Raw genomic sequence first — 19,408 nt, forward strand, 5'->3', positions numbered from 1 at the left:
AATGGATTAGCATTATTTACACACACTTCTATGACTTTAGGACAACTGTTTTGGACAAAAATGGACACTCATTTGACCCCCGAAGGACATTTTAGCCGATGAATAAACCATAAAAAAAAATCTGCCAAAACAATCGAGTATTCTACTGAACAAACACAGTGACAGCTGCTGTTCCTGTTCATCAGGCTGATTCACACAAAGGCTGAACTGAATGTTTTCATGGGTTCAGGTCAAATCTCTTTTTTTAGTTGAAGCACCTGTCAGTGGTGGAGGTCAAAGTTGACTGATGTAGTTTTGGATGGTTCATGGATGACGGTGGTGCTGCTGATGGAAGCCGAAGTGAACGCCTGTTTTTTTTTTTTTTTAGGTGAACTTCCTGATGAAGCGCAGTTTGAGGTAAGCGATGGTGAGGAAGACGACGGTCATGACGCTCAGAGCCACGTGGTTCTGCCAGAGCCCCCAGGTGGAGTAGTCCACCCCCTGGGTCTGCAGGAAGTCCTCACCTGTCCGACAAACACTGAAAAGACCAGCAGAGCTTAGAGTTAGAACAAACACCGAAAAGACCAGCAGAGCTTAGAGTTAGAACAAACACCGAAAAGACCAGCAGAGCTTAGAGTTAGAACAAACACCGAAAAGACCAGCAGAGCTTAGAGTTAGAACAAACACCGAAAAGACCAGCAGAGCTTAGAGTTAGAACAAACACCGAAAAGACCAGCAGAGCTTAGAGTTAGAACAAACACCGAAAAGACCAGCAGAGGTTAGAGTTAGAACAAACACCGAAAAGACCAGCAGAGGTTAGAGTTAGAACAAACACCGAAAAGACCAGCAGAGGTTAGAGTTAGAACAAACACCGAAAAGACCAGCAGAGGTTAGAGTTAGAACAAACACCGAAAAGACCAGCAGAGGTTAGAGTTAGAACAAACACCGAAAAGACCAGCAGAGGTTAGAGTTAGAACAAACACCGAAAAGACCAGCAGAGGTTAGAGTTAGAACAAACACCGAAAAGACCAGCAGAGGTTAGAGTTAGAACAAACACCGAAAAGACCAGCAGAGGTTAGAGTTAGAAAAAACACCGAAAAGACCAGCAGGGGTTAGAGTTAGAACAAACACCGAAAAGACCAGCAGAGCTTAGAGTTAGAACAAACACCGAAAAGACCAGCAGAGCTTAGAGTTAGAACAAACACCGAAAAGACCAGCAGAGGTTAGAGTTAGAACAAACACCGAAAAGACCAGCAGAGGTTAGAGTTAGAACAAACACCGAAAAGACCAGCAGAGGTTAGAGTTAGAACAAACACCGAAAAGACCAGCAGAGGTTAGAGTTAGAACAAACACCGAAAAGACCAGCAGAGGTTAGAGTTAGGACAAACACCGAAAAGACCAGCAGAGGTTAGAGTTAGAACAAACACCGAAAAGACCAGCAGAGGTTAGAGTTAGAACAAACACCGAAAAGACCAGCAGAGGTTAGAGTTAGAACAAACACCGAAAAGACCAGCAGAGGTTAGAGTTAGAACAAACACCGAAAAGACCAGCAGAGGTTAGAGTTAGAACAAACACCGAAAAGACCAGCAGTTAACCATTTGTTCCTTGTGCCAGTATCAACATTTCCTGAAAATTTCATCCAAATCCATCCATAACTTTTTGAGTTATCTATGGACTGACTACTGTCCTGTACTGGACTGACCACTGTCCTGTACTGGACTGACCACTGTCCAGTACTGGACTTACTACTGTCCTGTACTGGACTGACCACTGTCCTGTACTGGACTGACTACTGTCCTTTACTGGACTGACCACTGTCCAGTACTGGACTGACTACTGTCCTGTACTGGACTGACCACTGTCCTGTACTGGACTGACTACTGTCCTGTACTGGACTGACTACTGTCCTGTACTGGACTGACCACTGTCCAGTACTGGACTGACCACTGTCCTGTACTGGACTGACCACTGTCCTGTACTGGACTGACCACTGTCCAGTACTGGACTGACCACTGTCCAGTACTGGACTGAGTATGGGCTGGATGTTTCTTGCTCATTTGTCACTCTGATGTTTTTTTCTTAACAGCGTGAGCAACTAAAATCTGGAATCTTGGAATCTGATCAGATGTGATTGTTAGTCAGACACACTGTAAAAACAAAAACCGTAAAAAAACAGTATTATTCCAGCAGCAGGGGCACCGAAAAAATACTGTTAAATAACAGAAAATAACCATCTGATAAAAATACGGTAATTTTTTATAATTAAAATTCAGTTTTTTGTCCTAACTTTACATGAGATTTTGCATATTTTTGTGACTTTTTAATGTTTAATAAAGAATATTTACATGCATTAAAACAATCCAATTCCCTATAAATATATATATAAATAATTTTCAGTCAGACTCAGTTGTCCAATCCACTGATAAAAACTGTATTTGGACAGTTTATCAGTGCTTATACATGTTATACATTCACAAAAATACATTTATTCAACAGTTTTGTTGTGAAACCTCCTGTAATTACACAAGATATTTGTCAATGAACAAACAAGTCTGGTTCAACTGACAGAACTAATACTTCTGTTACCATTAACTGTCAGGAATTTTATCTGGTTTTGTTTTACTTAATTTTTTTTTTTTTTTACAGTATTAAACTTTAAATTAACAGTTTAATCTCATTAATAGAAAATAAATATTTGTGAAATTATGATACATTTGCAAATGTATTTTAACTGTATTTTTCTGTGAAAAAAGAAAAATTTCTTTTAAAAAATGTACATTTTTTGGTTCTTCAGAGTTACAGTTTTTTTTTGTGTGTTCTTTTCCATTTGACATGTACAATCACAGTCTGTTTGTGTCATTTCATTGATATTTTCCTGTATCTGAAAAATACAGGAAAAATCTGTCAAATAAACAGTGAAAATTCTGTTAAATTACAGATTTTTTTTACAGTGCACAGAACAGAGGTCTATTAAAATCTGAACAGTCATATCTCCAATCCAGTGACTTCTATGTCATGGATCCTAATTCTGTCACCAGCTCCAACTCAAATGGAGGCAGTCATCACTGGCCTCATTAATTAAACCCTGAACTAGAAATAAACCAAACAAAATGTGTAATTCACATCCGAGCATTAACTGTGACGTGATCACAGAGGTTTGGAGGATGAACAGGTGACACCTGTGCATTAGAGCAGTTCTGTCCAACTCCTGTTAGTTCACTTCCACATTCAGCTCAATCTGATCTGCAGCAGACCGGACCAGGAAAAGAGGAATATAAGGTTGTTCACATTTGTTCAACTTAGTCACATTTTTTGAGAAATTTTCCTTAGTTTTAGTGTAAATCCATGAAAATATTTCCATTTCCAAACAGAAACATTGTCAGTTGTCATTATTTCTGTTCTTCTGACAGTATGTGACTGGTCCTGTCCACTGCAGACTGAACTGGTCTGAATGTGGAACTGAACTAACAGGACTGGGCACATCTGAGTGGAATTTATGCAGTTCACTAATTCATCCCCAGGGCCGGACTGGACCCTTTGGGGGGCTGGACTGGACCCTTTGGGGGCTGGACTGGACCCTTTGGGGGGCTGAACTGGACCCTTTGGGGGGCTGGACTGGACCCTTTGGGGGGCTGAACTGGACCCTTTGGGGGGCTGGACTGGACCCTTTGGGGGCTGGACTGGACCCTTTGGGGGGCTGAACTGGACCCTTTGGCAGGCCGGACTGGACCCTTTGGGGGGCCGGATTTGGCCCCGTATGTTTGACACCAGTGCATTAGACTGATAATAAAAATCAGTCCATAATCTCACAGCTCTTTGATCTGATCAGTAAATCATCCAATTAAAACATAAATGAGATAAACACAAACAACACTCTTTGTAACTAATTAAGTCGTAGGTATTTTAATCATGAACAGGATGGACTGTAACCTGCACTGCTGTATCTGAAAACATGGTTTGGTTTTGAATAGGCCTACAGGTCAAATAGTTTTGATCCAATTGTTTGGTTTTGTCAGAACAGTGACAGACTGTGAATGAAGCTGGAATTCTGAGTTTTGTGCGTAAACACTTTGGAGAAAAAGGGTTCAGCGTTGAAAAAACGGGGTCATAGCAGCTGTGAAAAAGTGTCAAAGCTTGAATGTGACTGACTGGAGACTAGATGTAATGCACCCTTTTATCCAGCAGGTGGAGTCTGAACCCTGGTGTGGGTTTATTTCACACATGTGATCACATCCACTGAATACACACACACATGTGATCACATCCACAGAATAAACACACACGTGATCACATCCACTGAATAAACACATGTGATCACATCCACAGAATAAACACACACGTGATCACATCCACTGAATAAACACACACACGTGATCACATCCACTGAATAAACACATGTGATCACATCCACTGAATAAACACATGTGATCACATCCACTGAAAAAACAAACACATGTGATCACATCCACTGAAAAAACAAACACATGTGATCACATCCACTGAATAAACACGTGATCACATCCACAGAATAAACACACACATGTGATCACATCCACTGAATAAACACGTGATCACATCCACAGAATAAACACATGTGATCACATCCACAGAATAAACACATGTGATCACATCCACAGAATAAACACATGTGATCACATCCACTGAAAAAACAAACACATGTGATCACATCCACTGAAAAAACAAACACATGTGATCACATCCACTGAATAAACACACATGTGATCACATCCACAGAATAAACACATGTGATCACATCCACAGAACAAACACATGTGATCACATCCACAGAATAAACACATGTGATCACATCCACAGAATAAACACATGTGATCACATCCACAGAACAAACACATGTGATCACATCCACAGAACAAACACACATGTGATCACATCCACAGAATAAACACGTGATCACATCCACAGAACAAACACACATGTGATCACATCCACAGAATAAACACATGTGATCCCATCCACAGAACAAACACACATGTGATCACATCCACAGAATAAACACATGTGATCACATCCACAGAACAAACACATGTGATCACATCCACAGAATAAACACATGTGATCACATCCACAGAACAAACACATGTGATCACATCCACAGAACAAACACATGTGATCACATCCACAGAATAAACTCATGTGATCACATCCACAGAATAAACACATGTGATCACATCCACAGAACAAACACACATGTGATCACATCCACAGAACAAACACACATGTGATCACATCCACAGAATAAACACATGTGATCACATCCACAGAACAAACACACATGTGATCACATCCACAGAACAAACACACATGTGATCACATCCACAGAACAAACACATGTGATCACATCCACAGAACAAACACACATGTGATCACATCCACAGAATAAACACATGTGATCACATCCACAGAACAAACACATGTGATCACATCCACAGAACAAACACATGTGATCACATCCACAGAATAAACACATGTGATCACATCCACAGAACAAACACATGTGATCACATCCACAGAACAAACACATGTGATCACATCCACAGAATAAACTCATGTGATCACATCCACAGAATAAACACATGTGATCACATCCACAGAACAAACACACATGTGATCACATCCACAGAACAAACACACATGTGATCACATCCACAGAATAAACACATGTGATCACATCCACAGAACAAACACACATGTGATCACATCCACAGAACAAACACACATGTGATCACATCCACAGAACAAACACATGTGATCACATCCACAGAACAAACACACATGTGATCACATCCACAGAACAAACACACATGTGATCACATCCACAGAACAAACACATGTGATCACATCCACAGAACAAACACATGTGATCACATCCACAGAACAAACACACATGTGATCACATCCACAGAACAAACACACATGTGATCACATCCACAGAATAAACACATGTGATCACATCCACAGAACAAACACATGTGATCACATCCACAGAACAAACACATGTGATCACATCCACAGAACAAACACACATGTGATCACATCCACAGAACAAACACACATGTGATCACATCCACAGAACAAACACACATGTGATCACATCCACAGAATAAACACATGTGATCACATCCACAGAACAAACACATGTGATCACATCCACAGAATAAACACATGTGATCACATCCACAGAACAAACACACATGTGATCACATCCACAGAATAAACACATGTGATCACATCCACAGAATAAACACATGTGATCACATCCACAGAACAAACACACATGTGATCACATCCACAGAATAAACACATGTGATCACATCCACAGAACAAACACATGTGATCACATCCACAGAATAAACACATGTGATCACATCCACAGAATAAACACATGTGATCACATCCACAGAATAAACACATGTGATCACATCCACAGAACAAACACATGTGATCACATCCACAGAACAAACACATGTGATCACATCCACAGAACAAACACATGTGATCACATCCACAGAACAAACACACATGTGATCACATCCACAGAATAAACACGTGATCACATCCACAGAACAAACACACATGTGATCACATCCACAGAATAAACACATGTGATCCCATCCACAGAACAAACACACATGTGATCACATCCACAGAATAAACACATGTGATCACATCCACAGAACAAACACATGTGATCACATCCACAGAATAAACACATGTGATCACATCCACAGAACAAACACATGTGATCACATCCACAGAACAAACACATGTGATCACATCCACAGAACAAACACACATGTGATCACATCCACAGAATAAACACGTGATCACATCTATAGAATACACATCTGTACTTGTGGGTGTGAGTGTGTTACTTACACAGTGTGGTTCAACAGCTCACAGAATTTCAGACCCACAAACTCATTCACCTGTAGAGCCTGAACACAAACACATGACACACATGTTTTATTATTCAACACATGATTCATTTCACTGCAAATTTGGAGAATTCCACTGAATCTCAAAGCTCAACAACCCAACCAACAGCAGCCCTAGTTAAAGGTTTAATGTTGTGTGAATGCTGCTGTATTTATTTACTTATATATAAATACATATTATATACTTACACCGAGGCCATAACGTGGAATACTGAAGTATTTCAACCAGGCCAACCAGCTGACGATGGACGGAAGACTCACAAGTAAACCAGCAAATATCTAGATATTAAAAAAATAATAATAATGATAAAATAGACAGAAAAAGGCATAAAGTAAAGATATAATAGGACGTCCCATTTTTGGGACTTCTTTTCTGATCCAGCTCTTAATTTGACCAGTTAATCTCTTATACATCAGTAACTCCACAAAAAAATTTCGTCCCAGTCCGTACAGTTTTAGACCCCCCACCTCCATGTTTAGGGTGCCTATCTGCCCAGTGCAGAAAACCCATTTTTAATGGAAAATCCTTCATTTGTGGGTTAGTTCTGCCAGATCTGCTCATGTAAATGTCATATTAGAGGTTTTGGAGGATGGAACTGTCGTTTATGAAGGTCTACAATCATGTACAGGTCAAAGGTCACATGATTTTAGACAAGGTCAAGGTCATGTGACAGTTCAAAATGGGTCCAATCCCAGGTTTTTTCAGATTTCTTTCTGCCTTAGTCTGATTCGACAGATCTGCACTCAGGGCTGATTTCACTGCAGAACTTTTCTTTCTCCAGTGGGTCCAGGCAGTGCCTTCCAGGTGTGTGTGATGGGATCATCCAGGGTTAGGACAGTCTGTGCACAGGAGCAGCTGAAGGTTCAGTGTCTCGCCCAAGGACACTACAACCTGTGGACAGGATTTGAACCGCCGACCCTTTGGTCATTGGACAACCTGCTGTACCAACTGAGCCACAGCCACCCCCCCTTCTCTGGAAAAAGAAATGTGGTACCTGCTGAAGCACAGAAAAGGGATGGTACCAGATGGGTACAGTAGGCTCAGATGTTCTGAGTGCAGATCTGTCAAATCAGACTAGGACAGAAAGAAATCTGAAAAAACCTGGGATTGGACCCATTTTGAACTGTCACATGACCTGGACCTTGTTTAAAATCATGTGACCTTTGACCTGTACATGTAATGAGACCTTCATAAACGACAGGAGCATCCCCCAAAACCTCTAATATGACATTTGCACATGCAAACATGGCAGAACTAACCCACAAATGAAGGATTTTACTGGGCTGACGGACACCCTAAAGATGGAGGTGGGGGGGGGGTTCTAAAACTGTACGGACTGGGATGAAATTTTTTGGGGGGGTTACTAATATATAAAAAATACACTGGTCAAATTAAGAACTGGATCAGAACAGAAGTCCTAAAACTGGGACGTCCTACTCAGATGTGCAGGTGTAGTTTGTCTGTTACCATCATGAAGACACAGGCGATGGTCATGAAGATGTTAGCGATGGCCACCACCGTCTGGTCTGCAGAGATGGCCAGAGCCATGGAGGTGGCCGTGTAGGACACCAGAGCCACCGTGAACATGAAGAGGAAGAAGGCTTCAGCTGTGGGCTTCAGACCTGCACACAAGAACAAGAAGAAAGCTTCAGCTGTGGGCTTCAGACCTGCACCACAGAGGAAGCATTAGGGTGGATCTGACTACAGGAATATCACAGTAAATAGAAAAGAACCTGCAAAACATGAGGAACAATGACCAAAAAATGATTAAAGTTTCAATAGCAGTGTTCAAGACAATCCATGTGTTTCCATGACAACTTTTATTCCTGGTTTAATCTGATTAAAGGTTGGATCCTATTTCAGATGTCCATGTAAACACCTTATTCCAGTTGAAACAGAAAAGTTCAGATTAAATTTAAACCTGATTAAAGTCACTGGTTTAATCCTCTTTTAACTGCGCTCTAAATTCTTCCTGGACATGTAAAGCCTTTATTCCGTTTGGACTTTATTCCTTCCATTCTGCACATGCTCAGTGTCTTGTCCTGTGGCGATGACGCACACATTCTGCGCTGGTGGAAGAATCTGCACCGCAGTCTAGTCTTCCCAAAGCGTTCCAGTGGAATATTCTGATGGGATCTACCAGCCTGGAAAACCCTGAAGGAACAGTTCAACACTGGCTTTGGATTCATTCATTTGTCCTGAACTAATGAGTTCCACCAGTGGGACAAACAGTTTGAACTGCAGCCCTAACGTTAGCTTAGCCTAGCTTAGCATAATGGCTTCATTCCTCTGCTCAGACGTAGCCAGGCTTTTAGAGGTGATCTGTAGTATTTTAGGAGTGATTTGGGTCAGTTCAGTTCTCCCTAATCATTCCTTTAGTCCACTGGGGTCAATATGATCACAAACTGAGGCTCAGATCATGGTCATGTGACTTACTGCAGGAAGAAAATCTGGGAAATAAAAACTAATGCAAAGCTAAAACGCTAAAGCAAAGCTAATTTAGCGCATGCATCCCTTCAACAAAAAGATTTTCCAACTTCCGTCAACACAACAGTCCACAGATTGTATGAGTGCAGTAAGTCGCAGATCTGAAGAAATAATTAGAGAGAATCGGATTTGACAAAATCACTGACAAAAGACGACAAATCACCTTTAAAAAACTGGATATGTGTGACCATGGAAATGCAGTGACTATGCTAAGCTAAGCTAACAGAAGGGCTAAGCTAAGCTAACAGAAGGGCTAAGCTAGCAGAAGGGCTAAGCTAAGCTAACAGAAGGGCTAAGCTAACAGAAGGGCTAAGTTAAGCTAACAGAAGGGCTAAGCTAACAGAAGGGCTAAGCTAAGCTAACAGAAGGGCTAAGCTAACAGAAGGGCTAAGCTAACAGAAGGGCAGCCAGAACAAAGCAACATGAGCACTGCAGCACAAACCCTTCTGCTCACTGCTCTACCTCATTAATACCTCATGTAAACCTTTATTCAGGTTTAACATTTCCATGTAAACAGGAGAAAATACTTTAGTTCCGAATTAATTTCTTCTGAAAAAATAACTCGGATTTAAAAATCATCATGTAACCATATCCAGTAATTACAAAGAAGATACGACAACTGTATGACAATCAATGAAAATAATTTAAGAGATACATGATGCAGACAGACATTTGAATTATCCCAAATGCTGTATTGAGATGGAAACAACAGTAGGAAAAGGAACAGTGATTTCAAAGACAATACTGAAGCCCATGCAGTGGCAGATCCAGACAAAATTGAAAGGGGGGGGGGGGGTATATATACATACATACTGTATGTCCACACTGCTATTGTCACGTTTCTGCTCAGCAGGACTGCTTGCTTCGTTTACAGAACATACTGTGCATTACGGTCATATTTCACAACACAATCTACACTTTAAAGGTGCAGGAGACTTTTGTGAGCAGAGTTTCCTCAGATCTGTCCATCCTCAGTCATATCCTCAGTCTCATTCGTCCGTTAGTCTGTCTGTCATTACTCTCCTGAATCTCTTCCCTCATGGTGAACAGTTTCTTAGTTCCATCCACTATAAACAAATTGTGTGTTTAAAAACCGACCCAGGACGTCACTGGGGCATCTGAGGAATTTTGTTGCAACGTGCATTGTGGGAAACGGAGGTTTGCACAGCACAACCATATGGTATTATATGGATGAAACAAACACATGGAAACAGCACACACACCACTCTGACCAATCAGAGGTCTGCAGTGTTTACACAGTGTCACCTTTAGGATCTGGTCCCCAGTCCTGGAACCTCAGCAGAGGAGGAGGTACCAAAAAACTAGGACCAGGTACCAGAGTCCAAAAAACTAGGACCAGGTACCAGATTCCAAAAAACTAGGACCAGGTACCAGATTCCAAAAAACTAGTAGCAGGTACCAGAGTCCAAAAAACTAGGACCAGGTACCAGAGTCCAAAAAACTAGGACCAGGTACCAGATTCCAAAAAACTAGGACCAGGTACCAGATTCCAAAAAACTAGGACCAGGTACCAGAGTCCAAAAAACTAGGACCAGGTACCAGATTCCAGGTCCTTTTATGTAATGGAAACGCAAAAAGGCTGAGTTGAGTCGAGTCGATACCACGTAGTGGAAACGGGGCATAAAAGGTAAATGAAGGTTCAAGTCCCACCCACCGATCATGAAGTATGCCACACAGCTGAAGACGATGGCAGGGATGGTCCTGAGGGTGATGATGTCAGACAGGATTTTACACAGGAAGTAGACAGACACACGGTAGTATCCACTGATGTACTCATGACTGAAACCAGAGGGGAACAAATTCTGATCCATGTTTGTCTTTAACATTTAGGGACAGATGGACAGATGGACAGATGGACAGAGGTGGGAGTCCAACCTACATGAAGAGCTTCCGCTCTGTGATGAAGAGTTCGGCCGATGACAGCGAGCTGAAGCACTGATTAACCACGATGAAGAAGAGAGCGCCGAACCTGGAGTCAAGAAAACAACAAGATGAGCGACACAAAGTCACATGTGTTCACTCTTCAGCTCCAAACAGGAGTCCATATAGATTTGGTTTCAGGTCCAGTTCAATGAGCGCCGCCCCCCCCCGCAGTTGTATCAGTTGTATAGTAAAGCCTGTGAACAAGTCAAGTGACCGTTTACAGTCTATCAAGACTCACAAAAATGGAGTGAAGACTTTGTAGAAATTAAATCAAATGTATTCAGTTCATCGGCTGCTGCTCAATCTCAAGGGTAAAGAAGAACTTTAAAAACAAACAAACAAACAAACAAACAAACAAAAGAACAGTGTGGTGCACTGGAGCACTGTCAAAGCCAGCAGGTGACAGTGATCCACCAGAGGGCGCTACAGGGTTTAGAACTGGAAAATACTGAGCTACTGTGGGAACATGGTGGACCTTTGACACATATTAAAGAAAAAAATGAGTTGTTTAACAGATGAGGATACGCCAATGAAAACCTTAGAATCTATTTCTACCATTCCATCCTCCTAAATCTAAACTCTGAGCTCCAAAGACCAAATACACAACTGGGCCAAAAACAGTTCCTGCCTGGGTTAGGGTTAGGGTTAGGGTTAGGATTAGGGTTAGGATTAGATTAGGACTGAATGAACCCAACACTTTTGTGTCACTTCCCAAAGGAAGTTTTCTACATATTCAACCTTTCTCAAGTGATTTATCACCAGTGATTGTAATAATTATCCTCCTTATTTTGCATTTTTTTCAGTGTAAATCATGTATTTTCCTATATTTTATTTATTGATCCTGTAGATGTTCATTAAAGCTCAGATTACAGTTGATGGTTCTTCTATCAGAAACAGATCAAACTGAATAAACAGTGTCTTTTTCAGTCCAATCTGTCATGAACTGAACATAAACCCAGTGTGTCCATCCACTGTCATTGATCCAACTGCATGGGTTCGACTGGAGAATCAATGTTGGAGAAGATGATGGTGTTTCCATGGTAACTACGGAGCCTCTGAACATCCAAATATGGTCATATCTGATGACCATGAGAAGATGAAGAACTGTATTTGACACCAGTTATTGACATGGATTGATAGGATTAGTGGATCAACAGGAACTAAACAGTTTAGATCAGCAGATGGTTTAGGTCACCAGTGGCTGTTTGGGTCTTTAAGGGTTAAACAAATGGTTCATAGTGATTAATGTGCTTCAGTTCGGACATGTTCTTTAATTCTAACTGATGCACTGAGTATTTTCTCATTTCAGTTTGATAGAGAACATACAGATTGGATTGTGTTCCAGTAGAAAAGGGTCATGTGGTCTGATGAGTCCAGATCACAGGTGTCAAACATGCGGCCTGGGGCCAAATCCAGTCCACTAAAGATTCCAATCTGGCCCATAGGATGAATTTGTGAAATACAAAAAAATTACACTGAAGAAATTAACAATTGAGGATGTCAAAATCATTTGAATTCAGATTCCACATGCAGACTTAATTAGATATCAATTTTGTCGGAACCAGTAAAATACTATCATATTAAACCTATAAATAATGAAAACAGCAAATGTTATCTTTGTTTTAGTGTAAAAAAGTAAAATTACATGAAAATGTTTATATTAAACAACTGTTGTTTTACAAAAAATGTGAAAATCCTGAAATGTCTTAAGAGAAGTAAATGCAATTTGGATCTGCCTTGGTGGAGGTCTGTGCTCTCCAAGGGCTTTTCGAGTTGTTCATGTTATGTTCAAATCCAAAACATTTTCATTACAGAATTTACTTTGTTCCCTCAAAAGTTCTTCTCCTATTATTTATATTATTTCACTGGTCCGGCCCTCTTTAGATTATATTAGGCTGAATGTGGCCCCTAAACTAAAATGAGTCTAACAGCCCTGGTCTAGACTGACCCTGTTCCAGAGTGATGGACACATCAGGGTGAGAAGAAAGTGATTACCCATCATGCCTAGTGCCTACAGTACCAGCCTGTGGGGTCAGTGTTATGATCTGGGCTTGATTCAGTAGGTCATTCTGTGTCCATAAAGAAATAAACCTTAGGACATAAACAGACTTCAGTGAAATGATGGCACCATGAATGTGTGTTCTAAAGGCTCAGTAATAAAGCTGTAAACAGACTTTGTGGAACATCCGACCTGTTTTGAATCCCACTGTTTGGATCATCGCTCACATTGAAGAAAATGGCTCCAACTACCAAAGCCAGGAAGATGGTGACTGCCACCTGAACGAAGAACAAAACAGATAATCTGGGATCAGACTAATACAGATAATCTGGGATTAGACATATACAGCAAATCTGGGATTAGACATGTACAGCAAATCTGGGATTAGATATATACAGCAAATCTGGGATTAGATATATACAGCAAATCTGGGATTAGATATATACAGATAATCTGGGATTAGACATATACAGCAAATCTAGGATTAGACATATACAGCAAATCTGGGATTAGACATGTACAGCAAATCTGGGATTAGATATATACAGCAAATCTGGGATTAGATATATACAGCAAATCTGGGATTAGATATATACAGCAAATCTGGGATTAGACATATACAGCAAATCTGGGATTAGATATATACAGCAAATCTGGGATTAGATATATACAGCAAATCTGGGATTAGACATATACAGCAAATCTGGGATTAGATATATACAGCAAATCTGGGATTAGACATATACAGCAAATCTGGGATTAGACATATACAGCAAATCTGGGATTAGACATGTACAGCAAATCTGGGATTAGATATATACAGCAAATCTGGGATTAGATATATACAGCAAATCTGGGATTAGATATATACAGCAAATCTGGGATTAGACATATACAGCAAATCTGGGATTAGACATATACAGCAAATCTGGGATTAGATATATACAGCAAATCTGGGATTAGACATATACAGCAAATATGGGATTAGATATATACAGCAAATCTGGGATTAGACATATACAGCAAATCTGGGATTAGATATATACAGCAAATCTGGGATTAGACATATACAGCAAATCTGGGATTAGATATATACAGCAAATCTGGGATTAGACATATACAGCAAATCTGGGATTAGACATATACAGCAAATCTGGAATTAGATATATACAGCAAATCTGGGATTAGACATATACAGCAAATCTGGGATTAGACATATACAGCAAATCTGGGATTAGACATATACAGCAAATCTGGGATTAGACATATACAGCAAATATGGGATTAGATATATACAGCAAATCTGGGATTAGACATATACAGCAAATCTGGGATTAGACATATACAGATAATCTGGGATTAGACATATACAGCAAATCTGGGATTAGACAAATACAGCAAATCTGGGATTAGATATATACAGCAAATCTGGGATTAGACATATACAGCAAATCTGGGATTAGACATATACAGCAAATCTGGGATTAGATATATACAGCAAATCTGGGATTAGACATATACAGCAAATCTGGGATTAGATATATACAGCAAATCTGGGATTAGACGAATACAGCAAATCTGGGATTAGATATATACAGCAAATCTGGGATTAGACGAATACAGCAGTGTCTGTCAAACTGTGGGGTGGACCCCCGAGGGAGGGGTGGGGTGGGGTCTTCAGGTTACAACATGTAGCAGGTGGAACTAACATTTTAGCATTGGAGCACCCTGGACTCATTTTATGGACGTACCAAAAAAAAAAACAAAATCTACTGCCATGGTGATCTGTGACTAGACCAGACAAAGAGTTTAGGTTTGGACAGTGGAGCAGGACTGGACTGGAAAAGACACGTGGGACATGTTTGTGTTTGTCCACAGTTTGGACAGTTTACACTTGAATGTTCTCAGATGTACAGTGGAAACAGGCTGATATTGTTCAACTGGTCATCTTTGGTACCAAAATGTGCTTGTTGTTCTTAAAAAAAAGTAACTTTACTGTCATAGTTGTAAGATAATTGCACACTTGCTATTTTTATTTGGAAACATATTGTCTCAGGGAGCAGTCTGGTTGAGTTCATTTGTAAAGATCAAGTAAAAATCGAAATAATTTGTAATTTACACAACAAATTATTCAAGGAAAAGCAAAATGTATTGTTACAATATTGATGTTTCTTTCAATAACAGTTATAATTGCACCACTGTTACAATGTTGCTGGGGTTGGGGGGGGGGGGGGGGGGGTGTCGACAGAAAAAGATTGACAACCACTTCTAAACCCTAACCTTTATAACCCTAACTGATAAACAGTCAGATTTCCATTTGTGTACGGGGTCTCTGACAGAAGCTGCAGTTTGGTGATGGCCTTCAAATGTTCTCAGGTGGTTTCAGTTCTTCTTACCTGAGCGATAGAGGTCTGAGGGTTGAGCATGAGGTTCTGGAATGTTCTTTTGAGAACCCATCTGAACTGTGTGAGGAAGCTGGTGCTGTAGGTGATGGTTCTGGAGGGAACAAAGGTCGTTGTCTGCTTGACACTAATGATGTTTTCTGGGAGAGACAAAATACACAGTCAGAATATCAGTAGTACTTACAGAGGTCATCCACGGGTACTTTATCCTGTTTTTCCACTGAATAATACAATAACACATCATTTACTGGCTCTTCAAGTTGGTTGCAATCTGCCAGGCCACCACTACAACATTTAATTGTCACAAAATATATTTTTTTAATTATTTAAAATAATTAAAATTGCTGTAAAATAAAATTTTAGAGGACTTTTACCCATATTGCCCCTGTCCCTGCTCTTTTTCTATCCAATAAAAAGGCATAAAAAGCCCAAAAATAAATGTGTTCATTCTATGCTAGTACAGTGTGAGCCTTACAGTAGTGAATTTATACACATACTTACACATAACAAACACATCTGTCAGCAGCGTTCAATACTGGAACACACAAAAAACTGAATTTGTTTGCCTTTTAGGCTTTGTTAATAAAAACTGCAAATGGTGGTTATGACTTAACCCTCTTATTATCCTCAAATATTACTAACACATGTTACCTTTGGGCTCAATCTAACTCCAGGGATATTTGCCACCAGAAAATGATTTACATAAAACTGTTGACCAAGTTTTTGTCAGGCACTTTGTTTATTACCTCCGCCAAGGAGGTTATGTTTTTGTCAGGGTTTGTTTGTTTGTTTGTTTGTTTGTTTGTTTGTTTGTTTGTCTGTCTGTTTGTCTGTCCGTTAGTGTGCAACATAACTCAAAAAGTTATGGACAGATTTTGATGAAATTTTCAGGGTTTGTTGGAAATGGGATAAGGAAGAAATGATTCAATTTTGGTGGTGATCGGGGGTGGGGGGGGCCCATGGGGGGGCCCATTTCCAACAAACCCTGAAAATTTCATCAAAATCTGTCCATAACTTTTTGAGTTATGTTGCACACTAACGGACAGACAAACAGACAGACAAACAAACAAACAAACCCTGGCAAAAACATAACCTCCTTGGCGTGGGGGGGGCCCACGGGGGGGCCACTGATCAGCCTTGGTGGAGGTCTGCGCTCTCTGAGTGCTTCTAGTTATTATTATTATTATTATTATTATTATTATTATTATTATTATTGTATTTGTTGTTGTTGTTGTACTTGAGATGATAATTTTAGAGGGGAGGCATGTGTAGTTGGACAGACTCAGATGTGATCAGCTCCAAGCCTCCATTGGCTTCCTCACCTAAGGCTACGTTCAGACTGCTAGCAAACGTGGCCCACATCCAGTTTTTTGCACCTACATGACCTGTATCTGATCTGGTAAAGACAATTTGAACAGCACAAATCTGATTTTTTCACATCCAACCCAGGCCACTTTCATATTGTATTTTCACTATCAATGATTAAAGTCCTGGTTTTGGCTCCATAGTCTCAAGGCCTGTATTGTAATAAGTGTGACAAAGCACACATGAGGCCCCGTTTGCTGAAATCACATGACTGCCTCGTTATGCATTTCAATGTGTGTCATTAGTCCCCTGTGAGTGAAAGTTTTCAAATTCTAAGGCTGAGGAAGTTCTATCAAAAAGAAGGAATGGCCTGAACCCTGACGCTGTCAAAGAGTTTTTATTCCTGAATAAAAATCATAAAAGCAGTAGTCCTCAGTCGTCCACAGAACTTGGCTGATCTCAAATATATCCCATTCACATGAGAACTTTCTGGAACAGTTTATCCACAAATACAGCCACATACGGAACATGATATTTTATTGATATACAACAACTGATGTATTAACGCCTTGATATACCACCAGTATGACTTCACTGATATACCATGATCTGGACAGATTAATTTCATCTGGCTTTGCAAAACCTCAAATGGAGATTTAGAAATAATACATTTATACTCAGAGATCCGCTAGTCCACATGGAACACACCAGCAGATGTCAGTATTCCAAAATGAACTGTTCTATGGGGCTTTGCCTGATCAGGCTTTTGGTCAAGCATTTGGCCACAAAGATCCGACCTCATCACACCATCACTGACTAGATGAATAATTCTCCTTTGGGACAAAGTTAGTTTGGGTGAGTGATTTACCTCGCTGACATGTTTCGACTTCGTCTGCAGTCTTTCTCAGAGTGTCATCTGACGTATGAGCATGTGTTTTTTTATCAGGTGACCAGCCTAACGGATCTCTTAGGCCAGCTACCCCCCACCCCCCCACCCTCCGCTCTGTCCGGTGGTCTCTGGAGGATGGAGTCCCAGGTATGCCAGACAGTGTAAGCTCCCTGGTCCCAGTTCATGGAACCGTTGGCCCACTTCCTGATCTCCTTGGCCTCTTTTATCCACCTCTTGTGCTCGTTGGTCTCTGATGTTCAAAGTTTTCCCTTATCCCATTTTTCCCTTATCCCATTTTTCCTGTATCCCTGCCAGGCCAGTCACCTGATTAAAACTCACGTGTTCACACGTCAGATGACGCTCTGACAAAGACTGCAGACGTAGTCCAAACATGTCAGCCAGGTCAAACACTCATCCTTAAGAACTTTGTTGCAAAGAAGGTTCAAGGTTCAAAGTTACTTTATTTGTACCCGTGGGTCGATTTGTTTTGCAGTCGAGGTGATTGCTTTGGTATTACAACAAGACATACACTGAACATGTTAGACAGGGACTGGATCGAGCTTACAGACAGGACAAAAAGACAGGACAAACAGTGCTCAGAGTTCCACCATTCATCAGTACAGCAGCATGGATGAGTAAAAGAATAAAATAAATAAATAAGATCAAATAAATAAAAACAAGATGCAAAAGAACACAATAAAAACCCAGACAAGATAAAAACAGTCTGGGATAAAAACCAGGATAAGAACCGAAAATTTTAAAATTTGAAGTCACAATGATAATAAACGGAGCAAAGAAATAGAATAAATAACTAAAATAAGTAAATAAAGTGCAATGTCACTGTTTCTTCTTGAGCTCAGTGACGGCGACAGGAACAAAACTGTTTTTAGAAACGCTGTGTCCTGAACCTGGGACTAGGAACCTCCGTCCAGAGGAAAGGAGCTGAAGTTCAGCTGGTAAAGGATGGGAGTCATTGTTAAAAACTGATGAAGCCATCCTCTGGACCTGTTTAGTGGACAGGGAGGCGGGACAAGCCTGGGTCTGACCAATCAGGCGACTGGACCATCTGACTGTTTGATTCAGTGAGTTTCTCTGCAACTGAGGTCTGAGCGAACCACGGCACCAGACAAAAAGAGAAAACTGACTCAATAAAGGAATAACCAAACAAAGTTCAAATGGTTCGGTCCATGTGGAAGTGTTCCAGTTTTGGTGCTGGTGGAGGTGCTGATGGTCCTGTTTACACACAGATCTGCAGTTTTCAGTAAAACTCAGTTTTTCATCAATTATCATCCCAAGGTATTTGTCTGATTGCACTTGCTCTATAGTCTGACCTTTAATTACAGTGACTCTGTGCCTGTCCTGTTGTTTTCTAAAATCGATGACCATATCTTTTGTTTTAGATCAGTTCAGGTGAAGGTCGGACTC

General features: G+C 40.5%; 1 protein-coding gene across 1 annotated transcript in view; it reads right to left on the reverse strand.

The window, feature by feature from the left end:
• Positions 1-256: 256 nt before the first annotated feature.
• The window catches only part of LOC115416230 (ATP-binding cassette sub-family G member 2-like), a 55,898-nt gene continuing 36,746 nt past the window's right edge, over positions 257-19,408 (reverse strand). Inside the window, exons 11-18 of the mRNA XM_030129976.1 lie at positions 15,784-15,929; positions 13,580-13,665; positions 11,345-11,434; positions 11,120-11,244; positions 8,425-8,579; positions 7,146-7,235; positions 6,898-6,956; positions 257-517 (exon numbers count right to left, since the gene is read on the reverse strand). Coding sequence (XP_029985836.1) covers positions 364-517; positions 6,898-6,956; positions 7,146-7,235; positions 8,425-8,579; positions 11,120-11,244; positions 11,345-11,434; positions 13,580-13,665; positions 15,784-15,929 — 905 coding nt within the window. The 3' untranslated portion in view covers positions 257-363. The remainder of the gene's footprint in view (positions 518-6,897; positions 6,957-7,145; positions 7,236-8,424; positions 8,580-11,119; positions 11,245-11,344; positions 11,435-13,579; positions 13,666-15,783; positions 15,930-19,408) is intronic.

Source organism: Sphaeramia orbicularis, unplaced genomic scaffold (assembly GCF_902148855.1).
Source record: "Sphaeramia orbicularis unplaced genomic scaffold, fSphaOr1.1, whole genome shotgun sequence".
In the NCBI taxonomy this organism is placed as follows: domain Eukaryota; kingdom Metazoa; phylum Chordata; class Actinopteri; order Kurtiformes; family Apogonidae; genus Sphaeramia; species Sphaeramia orbicularis.